At 40.3% G+C, this 24,025-nt stretch overlaps 2 protein-coding genes and 1 pseudogene across 2 annotated transcripts; all 3 read right to left on the minus strand.

Annotated features, from left to right (window-relative positions):
* Positions 1–453: 453 nt before the first annotated feature.
* Positions 454–1,108, minus strand: LOC147334594 (uncharacterized; annotated as a pseudogene).
* Positions 1,109–5,307: 4,199 nt separating this feature from the next.
* On the minus strand, positions 5,308–8,729 carry LOC147334595 (low affinity immunoglobulin gamma Fc region receptor III-like). The gene is made up of 9 exons (XM_086273201.1): positions 8,699–8,729; positions 8,535–8,567; positions 8,009–8,266; positions 7,683–7,928; positions 7,115–7,228; positions 6,816–6,872; positions 6,562–6,627; positions 6,333–6,383; positions 5,308–5,390 (listed from the first exon to the last, which is right to left on the minus strand). The coding sequence occupies exons 1-9, from the start codon at positions 8,727–8,729 to the stop codon at positions 5,308–5,310; spliced, it is 939 nt and encodes a 312-aa protein (XP_086129327.1).
* Positions 8,730–12,593: 3,864 nt separating this feature from the next.
* On the minus strand, positions 12,594–16,366 carry LOC147334596 (uncharacterized). The gene is made up of 8 exons (XM_086273213.1): positions 16,336–16,366; positions 16,071–16,115; positions 15,557–15,826; positions 15,215–15,472; positions 14,844–14,936; positions 14,594–14,629; positions 13,831–13,896; positions 12,594–12,780 (listed from the first exon to the last, which is right to left on the minus strand). The coding sequence occupies exons 1-8, from the start codon at positions 16,364–16,366 to the stop codon at positions 12,674–12,676; spliced, it is 906 nt and encodes a 301-aa protein (XP_086129339.1). The 3' UTR covers positions 12,594–12,673.
* Between the last annotated feature and the right edge of the window lie 7,659 nt (positions 16,367–24,025).

Here is a 24,025-nt window from a genome sequence, read left to right on the forward strand (position 1 = left end):
TCTCAGTTCGGTCATGGTGTGTTCTGCAAGCCTGCGGAATTGTGTTCCAGTCCCAGCGACTGTGTATGAGCGTACAAACAGGTGAATGGCTGGGATGAATCGGTCTGTCTGGAGCCTTATCATCACATTGTCATAGTAGGTGTCAAAGAAATACTCTGGCAATTCAAGCAAGCAGCTGTGTTGCACCTGACTGGGATGACCTGTTTGACATCCGTAGCATGTGTCCTGTAGAAAGTCATTTAGCACCAACATCAGTAGGTGGTGGATTGCAAGCTTGATGTCGATTACCGTTTCCTCACACAGACCTGATCAAGTCTGAGAGGTCCCACGCATGCATGTCTCCCTCTCTAAAATGAAAACAATAAAAAGAGGTTATAATTTGTTGCACAGACACACACACACACACACACACACACACACACACACACACACACACCCTACCATTTGGTTTATTTAGTTGTCAGACGGCCTTATGATTTTAGGTTTGCACAGGGTAGAAGGCAAGCCAGTCTTCGGACAAGTCGCAAAATCATCAAAAACCAGGCGTTTTCTAATACCCTCCTACGCAGTGTTGAGCCTATGTTGACAATGGTGTTGTCAATCTGGCTAAACAGACGCAGCATAGCTCTCCAGTCGCACCACTGTATAAAAAAAATGTCCTTAAACCATATAGTGCTCTCTTCTATGCTTAGAGGGTAAGGATTTAACCTCCAGTTTTCAACCCCTCTGGCAGCAATAAGACTTTCCCTGTCATCACATACACTGAGAAAAATAAAGTCATCGGGCTGCGGTTGAAGCGATCAGCCTCAACCCTGTAAAGCTCAGGGCCTGTTGGACTGTTCCACTGGGAAACATACAGCATCTCTGGGAAGCCCACATTGTCCAAGCCCGCACAAACAACGGTGCGAAAGAGTTTCCAGTTTTTAGTAGACATGACTTGTGACTCCCCCCAAAATAGTCCCTCACCACAATCTACATGAAGTATAACTGCACCACTGGTATATTTAACGGTATACACATACTCATTACTGCCTCGATATTCTAACTTAAATTCAGCCCCATCTACGGCGTTTTCACAGCGTTGCTTTTTACGATGAGGGCCCCTCATATTCATTTATTTATTTATATATTTATATATATATAATATAAAAAATAATATTTTGTAACTTCTGTCAGTGCTGTGCTTTTTGGAAACCGAATTTCCCAGAGGAACCCACCCGAGGGATTAATAAAGTTTTATCTTATCTTATCTTACATGAGGTGGTTGTGGCATTAGTAGAAAATTTTAACAGACCTTTTTAACCTGTTAAATAGAAGTTTACTTCATTATACTTTCACCAATTCACTCAACCTGCAAATCTTAACTTCAGATACTAATAACGACCATACAACTGTAGAAAACTGATTTCCCTTTGACTTTATTGAACAGTTGAAATTTTCACATTACTGTTGCATTAAACACACTCTTACTTTGTATGTGTACTAAACCTCACTTTAATCAGCAATATGCTCAGGCTATGCAGGTATATTTCACTGCTGACCACAAAGTTGATGTTTCTGATTAGTGGACAACCTCAGTGAGTCCTTTTTAAAGCTCTTTTCTTGTAACAGCATTCATACACTTGTAATAGGACGAAGCATATGGAACAAGTTGTTTTAAATTCAGCCTATAAACAGACAGATGGCTGCTTTTGTTAACATTCAAATTTTATATGTGTTCACAATGAATTGGCTCTAGCATCCAGCTGTACCGAATGGAACATACACAAGCTATATCAACTTATAGAGATGCACACTGAAGCTGAAAATGCACAGCTTGTTCAGTTACAAAAACAATATGTAAAAGATCTGGGTTATCTGGGTCACTCTCTCAGATGTGACTGTCTTCAGTCTCTTTGTAACCTGTAAGAGAATAAAAAATTAAAAAGGGTAGAAACCATTATTTGTGATGCATATTATATACTACTATTCACTTCATAGAGCAGTTTCAATTTTTGTCATGATACATGTTCAGTCATCCAGTGAATAAATCCCAAAAGGCTAATTCTGGTCATGGTAATCATACCAAGGCCCTTTAGACTTTTATGAGTAATCCTCTTTTGTGTCAGGGGTTGCTGTGTGGATGTGGAGAAGAGGGACCCAAACGCAGGACTAGTGGTGAGGGTTAAGGGTGTTTATTGTAATTTACGAATGAAGACAGCAGGAGATGGCTGACTGAACTGAACACACGGCAATGACAACATCAATGAGAAGACTGTGAACAGAAGGAAACTAGAACACAATGCACAGAGACTGACAAAGGGCTGACATAATAAAACAGGACGTGTATATATGGAAACTAAAAGTAGAACATGACTAAACTGAAAACACGGGGTCAACGACACAGGAACCCTGACATTTTGTCTGCATCTGAGGCTGAACTTCAGGTGGTTCCTGTAATCAGCGATCTTACATGCTGTTTGTTCATACTGATGTGCCAAAGTGGGTTAAAATGGACAGAATCAACCTTTTGGCATGGACATTTCTGAGGTCAGGTGATAATTGTTTCTGGTGGATCAAGCAAACAGTTTCATACTTATATCTTGGAGGAATTGTCTAATATACTGTAACGGACTGGTTTACAAGTTAGTTTTCCTGTTGTTTTGGCATTGACTATGGTCTACAGTAGCCTGTGTTACTGGTATTAATAAACAGCCAGTAAACACAATACCAATCGTCTCTGTCTTCTGTCAGAGGGATGCTACAATACTGTAGTTTTGGATTTTTACAGCTTGTAAGACTGCAAATACAACTATGAGAGCTGCAGAACAACAAGAAATACAGAAAGCTGTCTAAACCTAAGGTCTTAGAAACAGCCAAGAAAAGACTCACACCCTTGGCTCACCATATAGATAGAAGCCGGGGGAATAAACTCTCTCTCTACTGAACCATCCAAGGTGTTCTCTTAGTGGCAGGGGAACAATATGAGAACAGAACCAACCCACCTGAGTCCAGTAACCATCACAGTGGAAGCTGTCCAAGAAAGAGTCATAGGCAGCACCATTCCAGGCTGTTACATTGACATGGCAGATGTTTCCAGTAATGCTAACTGTACTAGTGCAAACCCACATATGGTAGTGTTAGTGAGGGCCAGGGGTTGCACCCACGTTCTGAAACAATGTGGCGTTTAGAGGTGGATTTGGAGGTTCATCTTTATATAACAATGGCTGGGATGTTGACTTGCTTCAAATTGTGGGCAACTGGAAGCAAAATCTTTTAAAAATACTGGATTCTTGTTCAAAGGGAACACTCTCATACAGACAGCCCAGCAGTGTGAGATGCACTGGTCAATATTGTCTGGACGTTGACTGTGAATGAATGATGGTAACAGTACACCTATCTTTCTTGGCTGTCAAACGATTGGTGTCTTTGCTCCACCATTTGACAGCCAGAAGAGGCAGACCCAGACCAGAAGTCCACATTTTGAGAATCTCTATCTAATATATCTAAATGACGGTTTGAATAAAAAGAAAAAAAAAAAACGATATGAGAGAAGGAACATAAACCACCCACATGTTCATGTTAGCTTCTTAATACTGATACATTTAAAATATAATCCAGTCTAATTTAAATTTTTTTAAAAAGTTCTAGTTTTTTAAACCAGCCATTCCAGTTTGCACACGACAAATTACTTAGCATCCCACCCCCACATTTACAAATAAAAATTATTTGTAAAAGAATTAAAAACCTATTTTAAAACATCTCATCTACCAACAGGGAAAGTATGACAGGGCCGTTAATATATTGGTCATTGTAGCAGACTGGCACTGAAATGATGGAAATGGAAGCGTTTTTTTAAGCACGGCAAACATCGCAAATTTACTCAGGCACATTTTGGATACCCTTTAAATTCACTTACATATTCTCATTTTCTGCTGCTACTTTAAAGAAATGCATCTCTGTAATGTCACTTTGTGTTCTGTTAACTCCCCTTGTCTACAGCATCAATGTGTCAAATATAAGCTTTTTCATTATGACCCAATCTGGTCTTTTGTGAGCCATTTCCTTTTTTTCATGTGAAAATCAATCATGATGTGGGGGTGGAAAATTGTGATGTAATAATTAAGAGTAACTAAAAGTAAATTAACAGTAACAGATTGTCAAATGTTTACTGTAATTACTTAAGATCAGGCCCAGAGGCACTGAGCACCACCTTCCACCATCAAAATCAAATTCCTTTCTTGGCTTTTCATGGTTTCATTAACTCTCTTTCAGCTTCTAAATTTTGTTTTCAGACACAGTCTAACACTGGCCATGCAGATAGTCTCACCTTTGGCTTTATTGAACAGCTGAGGTTATCACAGTTCTGGAAGACAAAACAAGCTACAACTTATTCTGTCTGTGTACTAAACCACACTTTAATTAAAGATATGCTTTATATCAAACTACAAAATCATATTTTACTCTTGACCACGCAGCTGTTTTGGAAAAGGCAACGCAACACTCAGATTAGCAGTTCACCACAGTGAGTGCCTGTGAGCTGCAACCATACATATGTGAAAAGAGAAAGCAGAAGCCACAAGTTAGCTTTAATTAGATGTAAACGTAGAGAAAAGCAGAACAGTGTCTGTCTTGGTAACTGAACGTTCTACGTACTTTGAACCACATGGGTCTATTTAACTGAATGCACACAAGCTATAACAGTTTATAGACATGCAAACCAAACTCAGTGTACAATGTGTACAACTTCTTCAGTTACAAAAAAAACAATACAGTATAATTCTGGGTTGTTTTTACTCTCTGTTAGTTGAAATTATGTCTTTATTCAGCTCTCTCAGCAACCTGTAGGACACACAGAAATTACAAAAAAGAATATTTTATACATTTATTTTCTTTCTTTACTTTTAATGATGGAAAGAAATTGCTTTGGTGCATATTACACACCAATGTTTAACTTAAAACAGAATGAATATATTTGACCTGAAACATTAGCATTCTTATTGTCTCTGGTGGGTCAAGCATTAATTCTGCATTTGTATTATGATAGGATCATCTTACACATGACTTCTGAAAGGATGAAACCTCACAAAGATATACAGTGGAATCCCAGCTTACGAATTTCCCATATATCAAAAAATTCAAGTTACGAAGGCACTTAACGGCAATATTTCAGCCCATTACGAAAACTTAGGAAAGACCTTCGGGAACTAATTAATTTCATAAGTCGGGATTCCACTGTGTGTGTGTATGTGTGTATGTGTGTATATATATATATATATATATATATATATATATAGAGAGAGAGAGAACTATTATTGCCAATCTTACCTATGATATTATAGAATAGAAGGGATCTGCTGATACAGGTTGGTTGATACATGTTGAGGGCATTCTTGTGATGGGTCCCGGTTCTGCTTCAGCAACAGATGGAATTAAATCAGTTGTTAGCCAAAATGTTTATTTCATAAAACATTTATTTCGCTATATGCAAGGTGCTGCTAACAGGGCTAACAAAAAAGGTGAATCTCTAATGGCGTTTCTGCTTTCTATTTGCCTGGCAGTTCCACTTTGATGAGAAGAAAATGTATTAGCCCAAATGGCACACCACCTGTAGGAGATGTCTTAGGGATCGGGTGTAATTTATGTTGGGAGGCGGTAAAGGGCAGTGCCCCTGGTGGTCCATGGTTAAGGGGCTATGGAATTTTAACTCTAGTTGTCTTCAGTGAAAGTCAATGTGGAGAGCAGAGTATTCTTTTTATCCTTCTGCCTTACTGATTATCAGAGGGTGTCTTGTTGTTTCAGTACCTTCTTGAAGTTGCTTCTCCACCTGGCAATTCTATTGTCCTACTGACAGACATCAGTTCTTGTGTGGGCAATGAGATCTGGAGAGGCATGACTGTGACTCACTCTGAACCAGAGTGGTGTTTTGTTCATGAACTTCTGTGCAAATCACAGTTTGCCCATAAAAAAACACCATGCTCTAGCATAAGGGATTTCATAATTTGCAGATCCAGGTCGAGACTCATGATCAATTTTTCAGTCATGATCAGATTTGGGTCTGTATTGTCTGGAAACGTGGGTAATGAGAGAAAGAGCTGAGCTCTCAACTGATCACCACCTGGTGGTGAGTTGGATTAGTTGGTGGGAAAGGACACTGTAACATACGGCTTTCTGCAGGATTTTACAGCATTTCAGGAGAAGCTGGGTACACTGAGAGTTCAGTACTTCTGTTGTTCAGGTGACTGTACATTTAATAGGTTGCTGCCCGCTGTGGTGGTAATCCCTGAATTGGTTTCACTGAGTAAGTTTTTATTTCTTTATACAATAATACTAAAAACATTGTGTGTTCTGACCTGTTTGATCCTCGATCAAACTATATTCCTTTGCTGACAGACAGAGTGATGCTGAAACAGAAGAAAGTAAACAAAAATGTATCATTATATAGCCATAAAAAAATAGATATTGTCCAAAATGAATTAATAAATAAATTAGATCCAGACATTACCACACAAGAAAATAAATATTAAGAGAGAAAACACAAGCATAGAAAAGAAAACAAACAAAAGATACAGCATAAATTACCTCTGTTTTTTCTTACAACAGCATGTGTTTCTTTCACTGCATTCACTGTACTGGCTTCTGTTGAAACTGGGGGAAAAAAGAACATGCAACGACTATTTCTAAATCATTTAGGTTGCCCCATGTGAATTTAGCTTAAGTCACTTTAATTCCTTAATACAAACCTCTAATAGGAAATTTCAGTTTTATTCTAGATATTAAACCAGTGTTTTACTATTACTATTACAATAATATTGAAACAGTGTTTGTTTTCTTACCTGTTTGATCCTCGAATGAGCGAGAATCATCTACCTTTGTTGACTGACAGAGTGACACTGCAGTAGAAGAGGGGAAAAACAAAAAAATAAACAACAAAAAAAAACAAAAAACTTTTTTTTGAATAAACTTTAAATTAGCACATTTTCTATGTAGCAATTGTTACACTGCAGTGATTCCGTCTTTCTAGTGCTTAAAATAATATACTTCTGAATGAACAGAACTGCATTGCTTGTAGCAAACCAAAACCCATGAACACAAAATTATGTGAAATGTTTTTCTTTTTCTTTTTTTTTTTTACCTCCGCCCTGGCGACATTTACCAAAGTGATGCAGTCCCACCAACAACAACAGAGCACTCAATGAAATAGTGGCAATGATCCAAGATGTGGCACATGACGTCTCGTTGAGACTTTCTGAATGAGTTGTTGAATGTTAAAGAGTTAAAATTGTAAGGGGAACATAAACAACCCTAAATTTTCATTTCTACTTCTTTATAGTGCAACACTGTTTAAAATTTGACATATCTGCATTCAAAACTTAAAAAAACTCCAAAAAACCTTACTTTACATTTGATTATCAGAAGGTATATTTTGCACATTTCATAATATTTATTTTTTATATTTCCTAATATTTCTAAAACACGAATAGATTCAACGGCTTTGCTTAAAAATCAATGATTGAAAATGTGTCTACATTTCAATTACATCACACGTCTGCACCAACCTTATATTAAAATGTAACACAAAAGATACCATACACGGTTCCTCCTGGCACATGACTTAGCTCAGAATTACAAAGTGATGCAGTTGTAATAGTACTGCCATTAAAAAAGAAAGAAAAAAGGATATGACCTCTTCAGGGTCTTACCTGTGACACTGAGCCAGCTCTCCGGTGACTGTCCACCACCTGAGATGTTGCACGTGTAAAGTCCCTCATCTGACTTTGAAACTCTTTGGATGGTCATATCTCCTGTGGAGCTGCTGTGAACATGAGCTCCATCTTTATAAAAATTAGAGGTGAAGTTGGAGGAAACACTTTTGTTTCTGCAGCGAAGAGTCACAGCTTCACCCTGCATCACAGGAACAGCAGGACTCTCCAGGACCACAGATCCAGCTGAATGACAAGAATCTGAGATTTATTGAAATTAATTTAAACTAAGTTTGAAACAAAATGTTGTCCCAGTGCAAACTTACCAGTAACACTGATGTTGATGCTGTCGCTTCTGTTTTCTCCTTTAGTCTCACACCAGCGCTCTCCACCGTCATCTGGATACACACTTTTTATTATGCACAATGATCCTGCTTTTCCCTGGTCGTTGTGACTGCATGAGTTTATTTTCCCTTTGGAATTATGCACAACTTCCCAATAAACAGCATCCTCACAGTAAAATATCACTGATTCATATTCAAAGAACTGCAATCTGTTTGGAACGATACGAAGAGAAACTGCATCTGTGAAAAAGAAAAAAAAGAAAGGTACAGTTTAGACTTGTACTAAAACTGTTGTGGTTAAACAATGAAAAAAATAACACTTGAGTAAATGAAAGCAAATTAACTGAAGAAGTGACTCATGATTACATTTACCAAATGTGCAGGTTCACTAGAAACACCACAGAACATATATTTTCCATACTTTTTATACATTTATACATTTTTATACTCCCCGAAGCAGAAAATAGTAAACATCGTTCATATCAACAAGCAAATGTATGATACACACCAACTTCCTGGTAATGTGTACACAGCAGGATCACTAAGGAGACAAAAAAAATAGTTAGAGATTACAAAAACTCTTGTTGGTTCCCACAGCTGCTGGCAAAGGTATCATAGCATCTCATAACTACTGTAGTTTAGTTTTTATGTGGAAATAGACGTGGTACTTACATAATTTGATGCACATAGCTCTGACCTCCATGATGCCGTGCTGCTGACTGTGTCGGCACGTGACAAATGTAAAAAGCAATGAGCAGGGGCGTTTTCCTGTGTGGCTTCTTTCTGCACTTAAAGCAATGCTAAACCTTTAAAAAGAACTTTCAAAGAAGTTGTTGCCTTCAAGTTACCAGCAGTGTTTCACTTCACTATGAAAGAGGCAACAAAGACAGAATAATGCTGCGTTCAATACTTTTAATAGTTTAATATGCATTTATTTATTAGTGATGTTTACTTTATACTTTTATGTATTAGCATACTAACATACATTTATTTGTACTAAAAGATTTGAGTAGTAGAATCACCAAAACTGAAGTAATAATAATAATAATAATAATAATAATATAATTAGATTTACTAACCCTAACATCTCCAATAATGAGAAGCAGTGACATGAAGTTGGTTCCCAACTTGCAAGGTTAACTTGGTAAGCTAATAACCAGACAGGTTCACATGAAAAACTGTCCCAGCAGCACTGTTGGTGAATTTACAAAGGACGATAAAACCACAATGTTGCAAAAAGCTGAAGAGGTTAAACACATAATAAAAAACAAAAGTAACACAGCCGCTGCAGACAAAGCAGTAGTGTGAGTGTGTGTTCTGTAAGAGCAAAGGTTAAGTTCAGTTTAGTTTACTTTAGTTCAGTCTTAAATATACTATATAAATGTGCGTGCACTTTAAAAGTCAGTAAGACTGGGAAAGAGTTGCTTATGAATATGTTTTGCCTATTTGAAAATGGGAAGAAAATCTGCCATAAAAGCCAGCTGTCCACTGTAAGTTAACAGACGTACCAAAATAAGAAGTGTATCATAAAGACTGCTCCGAGAGAAAAAAATATATATATAAAAAGAACATACAAACATAGACTATTCTGTTCTGAGATGTAATATTTTTTTATAAAACAATAAGATTTAGGAATCTACATAGTTATTATTGATGTTCATTGGTAACAAACAAAGTCTTCAGATGTTATTATAAAATTCAGTCCCTCGTACTATCCATGCACAGAGCTATGCTGTTTTCCAGAGAAATGATTGGTCAGTAGGTGGTAATTGGATATCTGTTGATCGCTAATGGCAAACATAACCTGCTCCAGAGTAGCTTAGGATTGCAGGATAACTTAGCATAAGGATATACCCCTGGTAAGAAGTGGACCACCTTTGAAGTAAAGAAAACGCAGGGATAACGCTGAGGTTACCATGATAAGACACAAGCCTGTTCTATAATACAACAATGGAGGTGTGTTGATATCACTGTTTCTAAAAACCCATAATAACTAAGAATTTTCAAATCTGACTAAAACAGCATATTCACATATGTGGGATGAAGCTATTTGAATAATATGCCTATTTGTACACCCAGGACCTGTGTGATTGCAGAACTAAATCCACAAAAGATTATATCAGTATGGCCTCATATAGCATTTTGATCATAAACAAACATATGTGAGAATCCTTTTCTCTGATTACAGCTCTGAATGCAACACATTTGTCCTCAGTCAGCAAACATCTCAACTTGGGTCTTGGTTACTGTCTCTGATCAAATTGCCCACAAACAGCCAACTCCATTATATATATTTTTTTATTTTAAAAGCAAAACATCAGCTGTATTACCTACATACCAGTCTCACTTCAGTTCTGCTCAAGGCCCTTGAGGCATGACAGCATAGCTGCACAGAAGTCAAAAGGAAGAGTCTTTAGAGCGCCCCCTCCCTCTAAAGTGCATTCACTACATGCACAAATAATCTCTGCTTACCTTTCTATAAAAGTTGCCGCATGCCTCAAGTTTAAAATTGAATAGATTTATAGTAATGGCAGCACGTTTCACAACAGTCCTACTCTGCTTCCTACTCTGTGTCATAAAACATTACACTGTGTTTTATTTTGTTTATTTTTCTTTTTTATGTTTTGTTTGTTTGTTTTTTTTCTTCTTTCTGGCTATAAAATAAAGTTAAAGACAGTTTACAGTGAATACATATGTCTGATATTTTATTGGCACTAAAAGCAATATGCTTATGCAATGAAACTTCAGTGTCTTCATTATTTCAAATGTAAATAAATTGCGTGTATGATTCATTTATACAATGTATCATACAATACATTGTATGTACGATCCTGAAGGATGTAGCAGGACTGGAAATTGAGATGGATTGACAAATATTTCATAAACTGCTGTGAGACCAGATTGGGCAATGACATGGTGGACAGAAGGTTTTCTTGTACTTTGATAGTTCCATATCTATTCTGAGGCATACAGTTATATCAAATTATAGAATCTCATAAAGTTGTGTAGATATGTGTACATATCAAAACAAGACATTTCTTGTTCCAGAATTATTCTGTAAAAATGATTGTCACAGTGTTTAGGGTAATGCTGTCACGGTTGACGATGGCCAACCGTGGGGAAGTGAGGAAGAAGGACCCAGGCGCACAGCTCTGAATATCAGCAGTGCATTTATTTACAGTGAATGGAAAATAACAATAAATGCCCGTGCTCTCCCCTGACTCCCGTGTTGTGTCTTCCCTGACAAGTCCGTGTCTTTGTGCTCTCTGCTCCCGTGTCTCAGCACTCCCCGTGCTGGCTGCTGTCTGGCACTCCACACCTCCCCTGGGGACACAATAGAAGCAGCCGTCAGGACACATACAACCGAGGGGATACACACACTAACTAAGCTCAACCGGAAGACTACCGTGGAGTCACACGTAATGATCCCGTGCCGGAGGAAGCTCCATCGCTCTTCTAAATAGCTCCCCCGAAAAGCCCAGATCAGCAGCAGGTGTGCGGCAAGGCTTCGGGTGTGGCCAGTCCCCTAGCAGGGCCACACCCACCAGGTCTGGAGGTGCTGTAACTTCGATCCAACCATGAGGGAAGGCTGTGTGCTCACCAGCAAAGTGCACCTTGCCCTCACTTTTAAAGAGCTCTGCAGCATATTCTAAGTGTTGGTAGGGTGTGAATAAAGCAAAGGCACCCAAACTATAAGGCTCCAAGCTCCACTTCTTCACTATGACCCCTGTGCAGAGATCCCTGACCTTCTTGCCATGAATCTTTTCCAAATCTCTCAAACCAGCTCTTTAAGGTGGTCATCATCTGGACCTAGGAATAGTAGGGAGTTATCAGACCAGGTGTAGGAACCCAAAAGGACCCCAAAGGTCTTTTTTGTTGGGAAACTGTGGCTGGGGTAGTAGATGAAACGAGATGGTCCATCTGTGATGCCCCCCCCCCCCCCCCCCCTTGGATGCCGTCATCCTCCCAGAACCTGTTTTTGAAAGTGAGCAGGACTTTAGTGGAGCTGTCATAATGGACAGACCTCAGGGCGTCCATCTTTTTAATGGAGAGAGAACATTTGGTCTTCACAAGACCAAATGCTATGTCCTCATGAAGTACACAGACACACACACCTACACACACAGTACTTGGATGCAGGGGGCACAAAAATCCACACAGAATAAAATCAAAGTACTACTTATATTAAGTTATAATGATATTAATAGGTGATTTGTGAAATATATCATTAGCAATAAATGAATTATTTTATCCACAACCATGGTTATAGTTGGGCCATACTAACAAGGTTGGAAACATGACTATTTCTCTTTGATTTTCTGTTTCTTTTTATGCCTTTACTCCACTGGGCCTCATTTGTAACTGAGAATGAAAGCTCAAAAAAATTACCTCCAGATGATTGAGCTATTATCTAATGCAATCACCTGTAACATTTGGAACTCAATTTAATTCAATTTCATTTGTGAATTGACACAAAATCTGAAGTAAATTTGTTTTCACATTTATAGTTATTGTGAATTCTTTACGTATACAGAGACCTGTAATACAGTAAGCACTTACGAATACACAGATTTAAACTGACTGCAAAATGATACATGATAAACAATACGAGATGTTTCTCAGTTACTTCCTTGTTTTCAGTCTCACTCAGTGATGGGCATGTTTTTTAATTGTAGAATAGAAAGGTTCCTCTGCCACAGGTTGGTAGATATCTTGTGAAGGTTTGTATGCAACAGCAGATTTCACTGTTTCTGCTTTGAAGAGAGATAGAATTGAATATGTTGGTTAACAAATTTGTATGTAATTCAAACAACGTGCAACACTTTTCATCATATCTGTGAAATAACATTGTTCAAATTGTGATTAATAGATGCAATAAACAGGGAGAACAATGTAATTACAACATAATTAATTATAACATTATTAAGGGAATTCATCCTAATGAATGATCCTAGTGAAATATATAGTGTATAGAGAATAATTAAACAGGTGATGAGTAGGATGACCATGTTAAACTGTGTTATAGAGTCTGACAGCTGCTGGTAAGAATGACCTGCGGTAGCGCTCCTTCCTACACTGTGGGTGCAAAAGTCTACTGCTGAACGAGCTGCTCAGTGCTCGTACAGTCTCATGCAGGGGGTGGGAGGTGTTGTCCATGATGGATGTTAGCATGCACAACATCCTCTCCTCCCCAACCCGCTCGATGGACTTCAGCGGACAGTCCAGGACAGAGCTGGCCCTCCTGACCAGTTTGTTGAGTTTCCCCCTGCCCCTCTCTGCCATTCCACCACTCCAGCAGACCACAGCATAAAAGATAGCAGACACCACCACAGTGTCATAGAAATACTATGCTAGCAACAAAAAAGTAATTTATTTGCAGTGTCTGGAAGTAAACATTTTTGTTAGGATGGTTTTGAAAATGACTGTGCTGAAACATGTTCTGTTAGGGTCAAGAAGGTGTTTGGTGGACAGACGAAAGAAGACGATGAGACTTGATGGCGGAATGAATAAGTGTAGTCAAGCATTCAATGGAAGGGGTTAGCAAATAAGAAAGCATGAGCGGGGGGGTGGGGATGGGGGCGTTCAAGGATAGTTAGTGAACCAGCAAGTGCAGCGGATTAGTAAGGAGGAAATGAAAGAAGCTATGAAGACAATGAAGGGTTGAAAGATGAGTGGTACTGATGACGTAGATTATGGAAAAGTCCAGGGGAGACAGCAGATTTTACTAAATAGTATGTCTTATTGCTTTTCTATCACATTATTACCAAAACAGAAATATACTGTAATATCACAATGAATCTTACCAAGAGATTGAGTGTCACCCTGGCCCAAAGAATCATAAACTGGATTAGGACACAATTCAGCTTCATCTGATGGAGACAAACCGTGCAAGTGAGGGAGCAGATAACCATAGTAACATCAGTGATGATGACCCATGTCTGCCCTTTCTTGTATTTAACAGAACTAATGTGATGTTTTGTGATATTTCAAATTAGGGAACATAACCATACTCCTACAACTGCCCAATATATAAAACACTGGTAACGGGAAATAATTGCAATTTAGCACAAGCTAGTTATAATATATGTAATCCTAGCCACACCACTAGATGTGATACACTAAATGCTACACATCTTAGATTTAGACCTTCACAGATAAGTGAATTCATAATTTAATCATTGAGTTTTCTCTGGATTATTGCAAATGGTAAATGGTCTGCATTTGTATAGCGCTTTACACATTCAGTCATCCACCCATTCACACACACATTCACACACTGGTGATGGCAGCTACATTATAACCATTAGATACTTTATCTGAGGTGTTATTCCAGGAAATGAACATTCAAAGTTGCCTTTTTTCAAATGCGATGCCTATCTCATCAAGAAAAATAGGAAAGTATCACTCCAGATGACATAATTGTTCTTAAAAAAGGTAAAATAAAATAAAATAAAATAAAAGGTTTCTTTTAAGAAACTTAATGTAACTTTGGTTTTAAAAGTTCTTTATTTGATCCTAATAAAGGTACGCTGGCTAGTGCAGCCTGATAGTAGAGGCATTTCTTACTATTTGTGTTCTGTACTGCTTGATCTTCTGTTGAGCCTGAAACACATACCATTGTTGACCAAGAGACCAACGATGCTGTAAAAAGAAAATAGGAAAAATAACTCCAATAAAAAATAATAAAAAAAACTAATAGATTAGTTAACGAAACTGAAACATTAGCAACTGAATAAAGCATATCTATATATCCATATATATATGTTTTTGTTTTTTTTGGGTTTTTTTTTGGGGGGGGGGGGGGGGGGGGGGGTACCTCTGTAGCAGTCTTTGCGGAAGTGATAGAGTCCCACCACTGCAATCAGAGTGCTCAATAAAATAGTGGCAACGATCCAAGGTGTAGTAGCAGCACAGTGGCTCCTCTTGTTGTGACTGTCTAGATAAGTTGCTGAATGTACATTTATCGAGTTTGAAGAAAGATTAAGTATAAATTTCACTATTAATAATTTCACACTTGCATGTTTAAAATGTTACAAATCCTATACCAAAGTCCTCTAAAAGGTCCAAAGAACCTTCTTCAATAACTGATGATTAACCCCACAAAGAAACAAACATATTGAACAGTTTTGCAAATATTTGTATCACACATACGTATAATTATTTTGGAACATTGCTGTTTCTCACCTGTGAGACATGGCAGATAGACAGACAGCCAGCTCTCTGGTGATTCTCCAGCTCTGGAGAAGTTGCACTTGTAAAGTCCTTCATCTGACTTGGAAACTCTGTGGATGGTCAGGCTTCCTGTGGAGCTGCTTCTTTTGTGAACTCCATTTTTGTAGAAATTAGCTGCAATATTGGATGAGTTCAACCTGTTTCTGCAGCTCAAAGTCACATTTTCTCCCTTCATCACATGAATATTGGGAATCTCCAGGATCACAGAACCAGCTGAAAGACAAGTGAGTTAAATTTATAAAATGTTGAACTTGTGTTTCTTTGTGGCAAAATATTACTGCCTCCATTCAATCATACCAGTGACAGTGATGTTGATATTGTTGCTTCTCTTCCCTCCTGCTGTCCCACACCAGTATTCTCCACTGTCACTTGAATAAAGATAATGAATGGTGCACTTTGTACCTGTTGTTGTTGCTGTTGTTTTCTTACTGTTTCTTTTGGATTGCTTTACTTCCTCTTTCATCTTATATAACACATGTCCATGAGAGATCCCTTCACAGTAAAAACTAACTGACTCATATTCAAAAAACTGGGATTTGTTTGGAACAATACGAAGAGAAACTGCATCTGAGAAAAAGAATAATAAAAAACAATGGTTCAGATTCTTATTGAATTTACAAACTGCTGAATTTAAGTTGTACAATTAAAAAACAAATTAAAAATATGATAGCCAATAAAATGTGCATCATAACTTTTGTGACTAAACACACTAGAGGTGTGGTGATTTTCAAAATGTTCTTTTTTTGTGTTAAAATAAACCATCTTTTCCTCCAATCACAAAATGATGAATAAGCAAACAGATATTACTCACCAACTTTCTGAGCATGTCCACACAGCAGAATCAGCACAGTCATCACTAAAAAGACCAAAAATAGTTACTATAAGATGTATCCACATCTTCAGACATCTTCAAACTTGTCAACTCTTAGAGTTAAATCTCATACAGTTGGTATTCCTTGTTAAATTTCTAAGGTGTCACCAAAGGTTTCTGCTAGGTGAAAGCTTTAAATCACCACAGCATTTTAACAACATTGTTATGTAATGTATGTTAATGTATAAACTGAGACAGTACTTACACAGTCTGATGCACAGAGCTCTGACCTCCATGATGTCTTGCCGCAGACCAACCAATAGATGCTTCTTGTATGACCTTTGTGAAACAACTATGTGAAAATAGTTTTCAGAGAAGCAGAGCTGTTGCTGTGGTAGGTGAGACAGAGCACATACTGATGCTTTCAAATCTATTTGTAGCCATTTAACGTTTTTTTTATGCTTTCATTATACCAGTGCCCTAGCACTTAGACCAGTCATAGGGTTAGGGTTAGGTTAGGGTTAGAGCAGTCATTTTGGATTTCTACCTTAGACCCCCGCGGAGTCATCATTTTGCGTTTCTACCTTTAAAAGCCGGAGAGCAGTCAGTCAAATGCTGGAAGTGGAAGCTAAATTGGCTAGTCATTCATATGTATATTAGGTTGTTACCTAGGAATTCTGGAGGGAGGGGAGTGGGGGTGTGTGATTGAGGGGGTGGGGGAGTGGAGTGTTTCAGTTTGCCATCTTAGGGAGAAATCAACACACATGGGTGTATGTCCTTTGTTGCTGAGATTTATTGATGAAAACAGTACAAAAAACCAACCATTTGTACACATATTTACAAATAATAATAAAAAGTGAGTGAGTACATTTCAACATTTTCAGCAATCACTCACAATCCTGGCACTGCCATGGTATCTGTCGTCTGCATTTACCACATGTGTATCTGTAGCAGTGAACACATCACACAGTGGCCTGATTTTTCTTGCATTTCTTGTGTTTGACCTGACACGTGGCTCTTTTTCCAGGGCTAGGTGTGGAGGGTTGTGTCCGAAGCAACTGTTCTTTTCTTGCCTTCTTCGCAGCTACATGAGAGCGAGCCAACTCTGTTGCAAGCGCCACCAGGAAGTCCACCCGTCTTTCCTTCGTCCCGGTGCATGCTTGATACAGCACATGTGCATTCAGTGCTGCCATGTCAATCATGTTATAAAACACGGCAACTGGCCAGCGCCGTGTTCCTCTGCGGACTGTGTACTCCCGAACCATCTGGTCCATCACATCCACGCCACACTTTCTTTTGTTGTAAAGGGTGACAGTGTTTGGCTTCCTTTTGGTGGTGTTATCAGTCTGAACCACGCTGTGCATGCTGCTAAGAATATAGACTGTCTTCTTCTGTTTGGCCGCATACGCCGTCAGCGTGGCAGCAGAGGTTGAAAACACCTAAGAAATAAGATAAATTGTTATTTCCATAGCCCTTTTACACACAATGAAACACATAAACATAGAACCACAAAAGACCTGCAACATACCTGAGTGGTGAATTCATTGCGATCTGTCTGTCTAGTGGATTGAGGAATTTCCCTGCGAATCTTGTTGACTGTGCCGAGGATGGTGGTTTTCCGTCCAAGAAGTTTTTGCGCAAGTGAAAGCGATGTGAAAAAATTGTCCGTGGTAACATTTCTGCCCTTGTCTAGGAATGGTTCCATCAGCCTCATTACTACATTTTCAGAAAGTCTCTCCCCAGTGGGACGATTGGGGTCCTTGCCAAGATATGGGAAGACATTGCAAATGTACTTGGATTTTAGGTCGCAAGCCACCCAAAACTTGATCCCAAACTTGTCAGGTTTACTTGCAATACACTGCAGGAAACAGCACCGAGTCTTTGATGGGAAAAGCCCGTCTTTCCTTCGTCCCGGTGCATGCTTGATACAGCACATGTACATTCAGTGCTGCCATGTCAATCATGTTATAAAACACGGCAACTGGCCAGCGCCAGTGAGTGAGTGAGTGAATACATTTCAACATTTTCAGCATACGGCCGCATACGCCGTCAGCATGGCAGCAGAGGTTGAAAACACCTAAGAAATAAGATAAATTGTTATTTCCAACAAATTCAAATTGTGAGCAATGGGAAGGTCAAACAAAATCACAAATGCATGCATAGATACTAATTATAATTCCAGTATCTCCTCCTCTGTATCAGAATAATGTCTGATCAATTGTGATCAAGGGTATATATATGATACAATCTCACTGCACTTAGCCTAATCCTTCATTGCCCTGAAGAATTCTGTGGTGTACGGACCTCCTTTCCAAGGAAAGAAAATGCAGAGGATACAGAGGAGGAGATACTGGAATTATAATTAGTATCTATGCATGCATTTGTGATTTTGTTTGACCTTCCCATTGCTCACAATTTGAATTTGTTCACACTGCAGATGAGGAGACTGCTTCTCCACCGAAAAAGAGAGCTTGTTTGGGGACTGAGACAGCGAAAGATACAGTGTGGCGTGAAGAACATGTGGGGACCTGTCTCCCTTTCACCCCAATAGAAGCGTACGCTGCAGATGGAGAGCCAACGGCTAAGGCCAAGGTCAGGTCAAACACAAATGCAAGAAAAATCAGGCCACTGTGCGATGTGTTCACTGCTACAGATACACATGTGGTAAATGCAGACAACAGATACCATGGCAGTGCCAGGATTGTGAGTGATTGCTGAAAATGTTGAAATGTACTCACTCACTTTTTATTATTATTTGTAAATATGTGTACAAATGGTTGGTTTTTTGTACTGTTTTCATCAATAAATCTCAGCAACAAAGGACATACACCCATGTGTGTTGATTTCTCCCTAAGATGGCAAACTGAAACACTCCACTCCCCCACCCCCTCAATCACTCACCCCCACTCCCCTCCCTCCAGAATTCCTAGGTAACAACCTAGTATACATATGAATGACTAGCCAATTTAGCTTCCACTTCCAGCATTTGACTGCTCTCCGGCTTTTAAAGGTAGAACGGTAGAAGCCTGGCAATCCCAGTCTAGCCAGTCACAGTCATCCTAACAGCTTATAACTAAATTTTCATGGTAGCACTAAAAAAAGCTCATGTTGCTTTAAGTCATTTGAACTGATCAGAATCAGAATCAGAATCGTGTTTATTGGCCAAGTATATGTGCAGACACATACAGGGAATTTGGTTCCGGTAGATGGTGGCTCTCAAGCACAGCAATGTAAATCTCACACACACACACACACACACACACACAAGTGTCTATATATACACATTACACATACATACACAAAGCTGTGTAAACCAACTATAAATAACGAATCTAAACTTATATACATAAAATACAGAAATGAATGAGGTGGAATGAATACTACAAAATGTACATAAGGTGCAGTTGCAGTCTGGCAGTGGGAGCAGTGTGACAGGTCAACTGTTAAGAAGGGAGATGGCGAGGGGAAAGAAACTGTTCCTGTGTCGGGTGGTCCTGGTCTGCAGGCTTCTGTACCGTCTGCCAGAGGGCAGCAGATCAAAAAGTCTGTGTGCAGGGTGTGAGGGGTCTGTGATGATTTTCCCTGCCCGTTTCCTGGTTCTTGAGAGGTACAGATCCTGGATGGAGGGCAGGGGGGCACTGTCTCCTGAAGTCCACTGTCATCTCTACAATCTTAAGAGTGTTCAGCTCCAGATTGTGCTGACTGCACCAGAGTACCAGCCAGTATGCAGACTCATCACCATCTTGAATGAGGCCAATGACAGTGGTGTCATCTGCAAACTTTAGGAGTTTGACAGCCGAGTTCTTGGAGGTGCAGTCGTTAGTGTAGAGGGAGAACAGTAGTGGTGAGAGGACACATCCTTGAGGGGCACCAATACTGAGGGACCGGGTTTCAGAGGTGATCTCCCCCAGCCTCACTTGTTGCTTTCTGTCTGTCAGGAAGCTAGTGATCCACTGACAGGTAGCTGGTGACACGCTGAGCTGGGAGAGTTTGGAGGAGAGAAGTTCAGGCACAATGGTGTTAAAAGCCGAACTAAAGTCCACAAACAGGACCCTGGCATAAGTTCCCGGGCGGTCAAGGTGTTGCAGGATGTAATGCAGCCCCATGTTCACTGCACCATCCACCGACCTGTTTGCCCGGTAGGCAAACTGCAGAGGGTCCAGCTGGTGGCCTGTAATGTCTTTCAGATGGGCTAACACCAGTCGTTCGAAGGATTTCATGACCACAGACGTCAAGGCGACAGGTCTGTAGTCATTCAGTCCTGTGATGGTGGGTTTCTTGGGAACAGGGATGATGGTGGAGCGTTTGAAGCAGGAGAGAACTTCACACAGCTCCAGGGATCTGTTGAAGATGCGAGTAAAGATGGGAGCCAGCTGTTCAGCACAGGTTTTGAGGCAGGAGGGTGAGACGCCATCTGGTCCGGGGGCTTTCCTGGGCTTCTGTTTCTGGAATAGTCGGCTCACATCCTGAGTGTGTATTCTTAGTTTCAGGGAGGAGGAAAGGGGGGTGGTTGAGGTCGTTGAGTCTGGATTGGAGAGGGTGGTGGTGGTCGTTGAGTCTGGATTGGGGAGGGTGGGGGTGGTCGTTGAGTCTTGATTGGGGAGGGGCAGGGTGAAGGGGGGAGAGGTGGAAGGTGTGTTGGGGGTCAATGTCTGAAGCAATGTCCCTGGGGAGGGGAGGGTGGGGCGTGGGAGTCTGTCCGTCACAAACCTGCAATAGAAAGTGTTTAACTCGTTGGCCAGGTCTTTGTTTGCTTCAACAGTGGGTGGGGGGCGTCTGTAGCTGGTGATTTCCTGCAGGCCCCTCCACACTGACGCAGAGTCGTTGGCTGAGAGCCGTTCTTCCAGTTTCTGGGAGTAGATCCTTTTAGCTGCTTTGATCTCCTTGGTCAGTGTGTTCCTGGCTTGCTTGTACAGGACCCTGTCACCACTTCTGTAGGCGTCCTCCTTGGCCTTACGAAGATGTTGGAGTTTAGGAGTGAACCATGGTTTATTGTTGTTGTATGTGCAAAAGGTCTTTGTTGGCACACACACGTCTTCACAGAAACTGATGTATGATGTCACAGTGTCCGTGAGCTCATCTAGGTTCTCAGATGCAGCTTCAAAAAGAGTCCAATCAGTGGAGTCAAAACAGTCCTGCAGTTCCTGCTTTGCTGCGTTAGTCCACTTCTTCACAGTTTTGACTACAGGCTTGGCACGTTTGAGTTTTTGCCTATAAACTGGAATAAGATGGACCATACAGTGATCATACAGATCATACAGTGAATGTCCCAAACCTGCCCGGGGCACAGAGCGATAGGCATCTTTTAGAGTGGTGTAGCAGTGATCCAGTATGATGTTGTCCCTGGTGGGGCAGTCTATATGCTGTCTGTATTTAGGGAGTTCGTAGTTTAGGTTTGCTCTGTTAAAATCCCCAAGAATAATTGTAAAGGAATCCGGGAATTTCCTCTCCAGGGTAGTAATCTGGTCAGCCAGCTCGCACAGTGCGTTGTTCGCGTTGGCCTGTGGACTGATGTAAACTCCGACCAGCATGAAGGAAGAAAACTCCCGCGGTGAATAAAAAGGTTTACAGTTGATGAAAAAACTTTCCAAGTGTGGGCTGCAGTGTTTCTGTAACACTGTGACATCAGTACACCAACCTTCATTAATGTAGAAGCAGACTCCACCACCCTTTGTTTTCCTTGAGAGCTCTGTTTTGCGGTCCGCCCGGTGAAGATGGAAGCCCAGCAGATTTAAGACAGCGTCTGGGACTTGCTCACTGAGCCAGGTTTCAGTGAAGCAGAGGGCAGCAGAGCGTGCAAAGTCCTTGTTAGTCCGGTTTAAGAGCAGTAATTCATCGACTTTGTTTGGAAGAGAGCGGAGATTCGCGAGGTGAATGGAGGAGAGTGCCGTGCGGAATCCTCGCCGACGTAGTTTCACCAGCGCACCGGCGCGACTCCCCCGTCTACGTCTTCTCCAGGAGCCACAGAGAGCTGCTGCGCCTCCAACTAAAATCTCCAAAAACTTTCCGGGTTTGTGAAAAATGGATAAGAACTATAGTGAGACGACTGCCTGATGTTAAGCAGTTGATCTCTGGAGAAAGTGATGTGGTCTGAATGACCAAAAGCGCAGAAAATAAACAAAAACAAGAAAAGTGCGAGAGAGCGCAGTACCGAGGCTGCCATCCGCGGCACCATCTTGGAATATGATCACCAATAACAAAGCACTGACTAAATAAATATTTTGCACCGTGTAGTTGTACAGATATTAAACTGGTGGGACAACAGCGTCAATAACAGAGCTGTGTTCTCACAGTCTGACACAGAGGCAAACACAAGAGTTTCAGATTATTCAATTTACTGGTCAAAATCTACAGTTCTTCCAATTTTTTGCTCCTTCCATAATTCTTCTTCTACCCCACTTCAACCTGGAAATATTAAATACTTAGGTATTAATATCTCTCCTGAGCTTGCAGATTTAATAAAGTTAAACGACATCCCACTTCTAAAGAAAGTAGAAGGTGATCTGGCTAGATGTTAATCTTTACCCATATCACTCATGGGAAGGAGCACTGCTATAAAAATGATGGTCTTGCCAAAAATAAACTATTTATTTTCAGTGACCCCGAACGAACCATCACAAGATTGGTTCAGAACATTGTTCGTCTGTGTCTATATGTCAGGTCAATTACAGACTCCACCTTTTTGGGAACATCTCAGGCCCTCCAAAGTAGGGATGGGTACCGGTATCCGGTGACATAAACGGTAGTAACCAAACCAAAAAGCAGTGCACATTTCAGTGCTTTATTTCGATGCTTTTTTTTTTCATGAGATGTCATACACTATGGATTCTAGCCGATCATTTTACCTTTACAAGGAGGTAAAATGTAGGCGGGCCCAGGTACATACGGTCTTTTAGAGCAGAGCTACAGATTAAAAATGCACAAGGTGAAGCGGTCAAAAGTCTGATTGTACTTCACAGCAAAAGATGCAAACTCAGCAGCAAGTGCTTTAAGCCCCACGCCCCCAGTACCGGGGGCAGAAAGGAGGAGATCACGTTTAATCGGTTATAACACGGGGTGAGAAATAGTGGTGCAACGGATCCGTAATCCGAACCGATCCCACTCCACGGTTCGGCACGCACGTGATCCGAAGATTTGAAAAAGAAGGAAAAAAAAGTATGTGTATGGTGCAACGACTGTCTCTATCGCCCCCTGGTGTCTGGCTCAGTATAGGTCATAAACCCCGCCTCCTCCATGTTAGTGGATGGGACTGGGGTCAGACTAAAGTAAATTAGTAATCCTCAGATAATTTTCTTTTGTTTTCAATAGTTCTCATCACGTTGACTGATGTCCAAGGGGTCTCCTCTCCCATAAGTTTGATTCTAATTCCTACTACGGTGATTGGGGTGAAACGTCATCATAGCAGCTTTGACTGTCAGCCGCAGTCATGGAGAAACTTGCGTAGCTCTGTTCGGGAATAGCAGATAGAGCGTAGGCTCTGAGAGGAGGGCCAGCGTTTACGTTACGAAAACATGACTGAGTGTTTTAACCTGACAGCCTGAGGTGTTTGTAAAGTTCGTTTAGCTACAATGTTGAAAGTATTACAAATAAAGAAAAACCATTATATGAGAAAGCGTGTCCAAATATTTTGACTTGTAGTTTTAATAGTGTTTTCAAGCATTAGTAAAATGAGTAACATGCATTACTCATCTAAATATATATTAAAAGCATTTAGTATGATATGACCTCTGCCCTGTTACCAAATCCTAAAAGGGGACAGTGCACATTGTTTTTTTCCTTTCAATGATACCTCAAGGCTTATCTTTGCTGTAGAGGACAGTTTGAGCTGGAAAATGAAAGCGTCAAGAGAAACTTTGCCACACGCCCACAGACACACACTCACAGTTTCATAGTTTTTTATCCAGATTTACTAAGTCTCTAGATACTGTGGCACTTTTTATTTTTCTGGTCACCTT

The sequence above is a fragment of the Aulonocara sp. 'chitande type north' Nkhata Bay genome, linkage group LG3, assembly GCF_057382095.1.
Source record: "Aulonocara sp. 'chitande type north' Nkhata Bay isolate Kocher_YH1m ecotype deep benthic linkage group LG3, A_spYH_male_GT1.1, whole genome shotgun sequence".
Classification (NCBI taxonomy): domain Eukaryota; kingdom Metazoa; phylum Chordata; class Actinopteri; order Cichliformes; family Cichlidae; genus Aulonocara; species Aulonocara sp. 'chitande type north' Nkhata Bay.

Bases quoted from the DNA above. Each gene is read 5' to 3' on its own strand.
- LOC147334596 (XM_086273213.1), bottom strand. From the start codon at position 16,366: ATGGAGGTCAGAGCTCTGTGCATCAGACTGT. The intron at 16,116-16,335 runs GTAAGTACTGTC...TGGTCTTTTTAG, and splicing joins AGCTCTGTGCATCAGACTGT to TGATGACTGTGCTGATTCTG. The intron at 15,473-15,556 runs GTATGATTGAAT...CTTGTCTTTCAG, and splicing joins TATCAACATCACTGTCACTG to CTGGTTCTGTGATCCTGGAG.
- LOC147334595 (XM_086273201.1), bottom strand. From the start codon at position 8,729: ATGGAGGTCAGAGCTATGTGCATCAAATTAT. The intron at 6,873-7,114 runs GTAAAAAAAAAA...CTTCTACTGCAG, and splicing joins TAAATGTCGCCAGGGCGGAG to TGTCACTCTGTCAGTCAACA. The intron at 6,384-6,561 runs GTAATTTATGCT...CTTCTGTTTCAG, and splicing joins TGTTGTAAGAAAAAACAGAG to CATCACTCTGTCTGTCAGCA.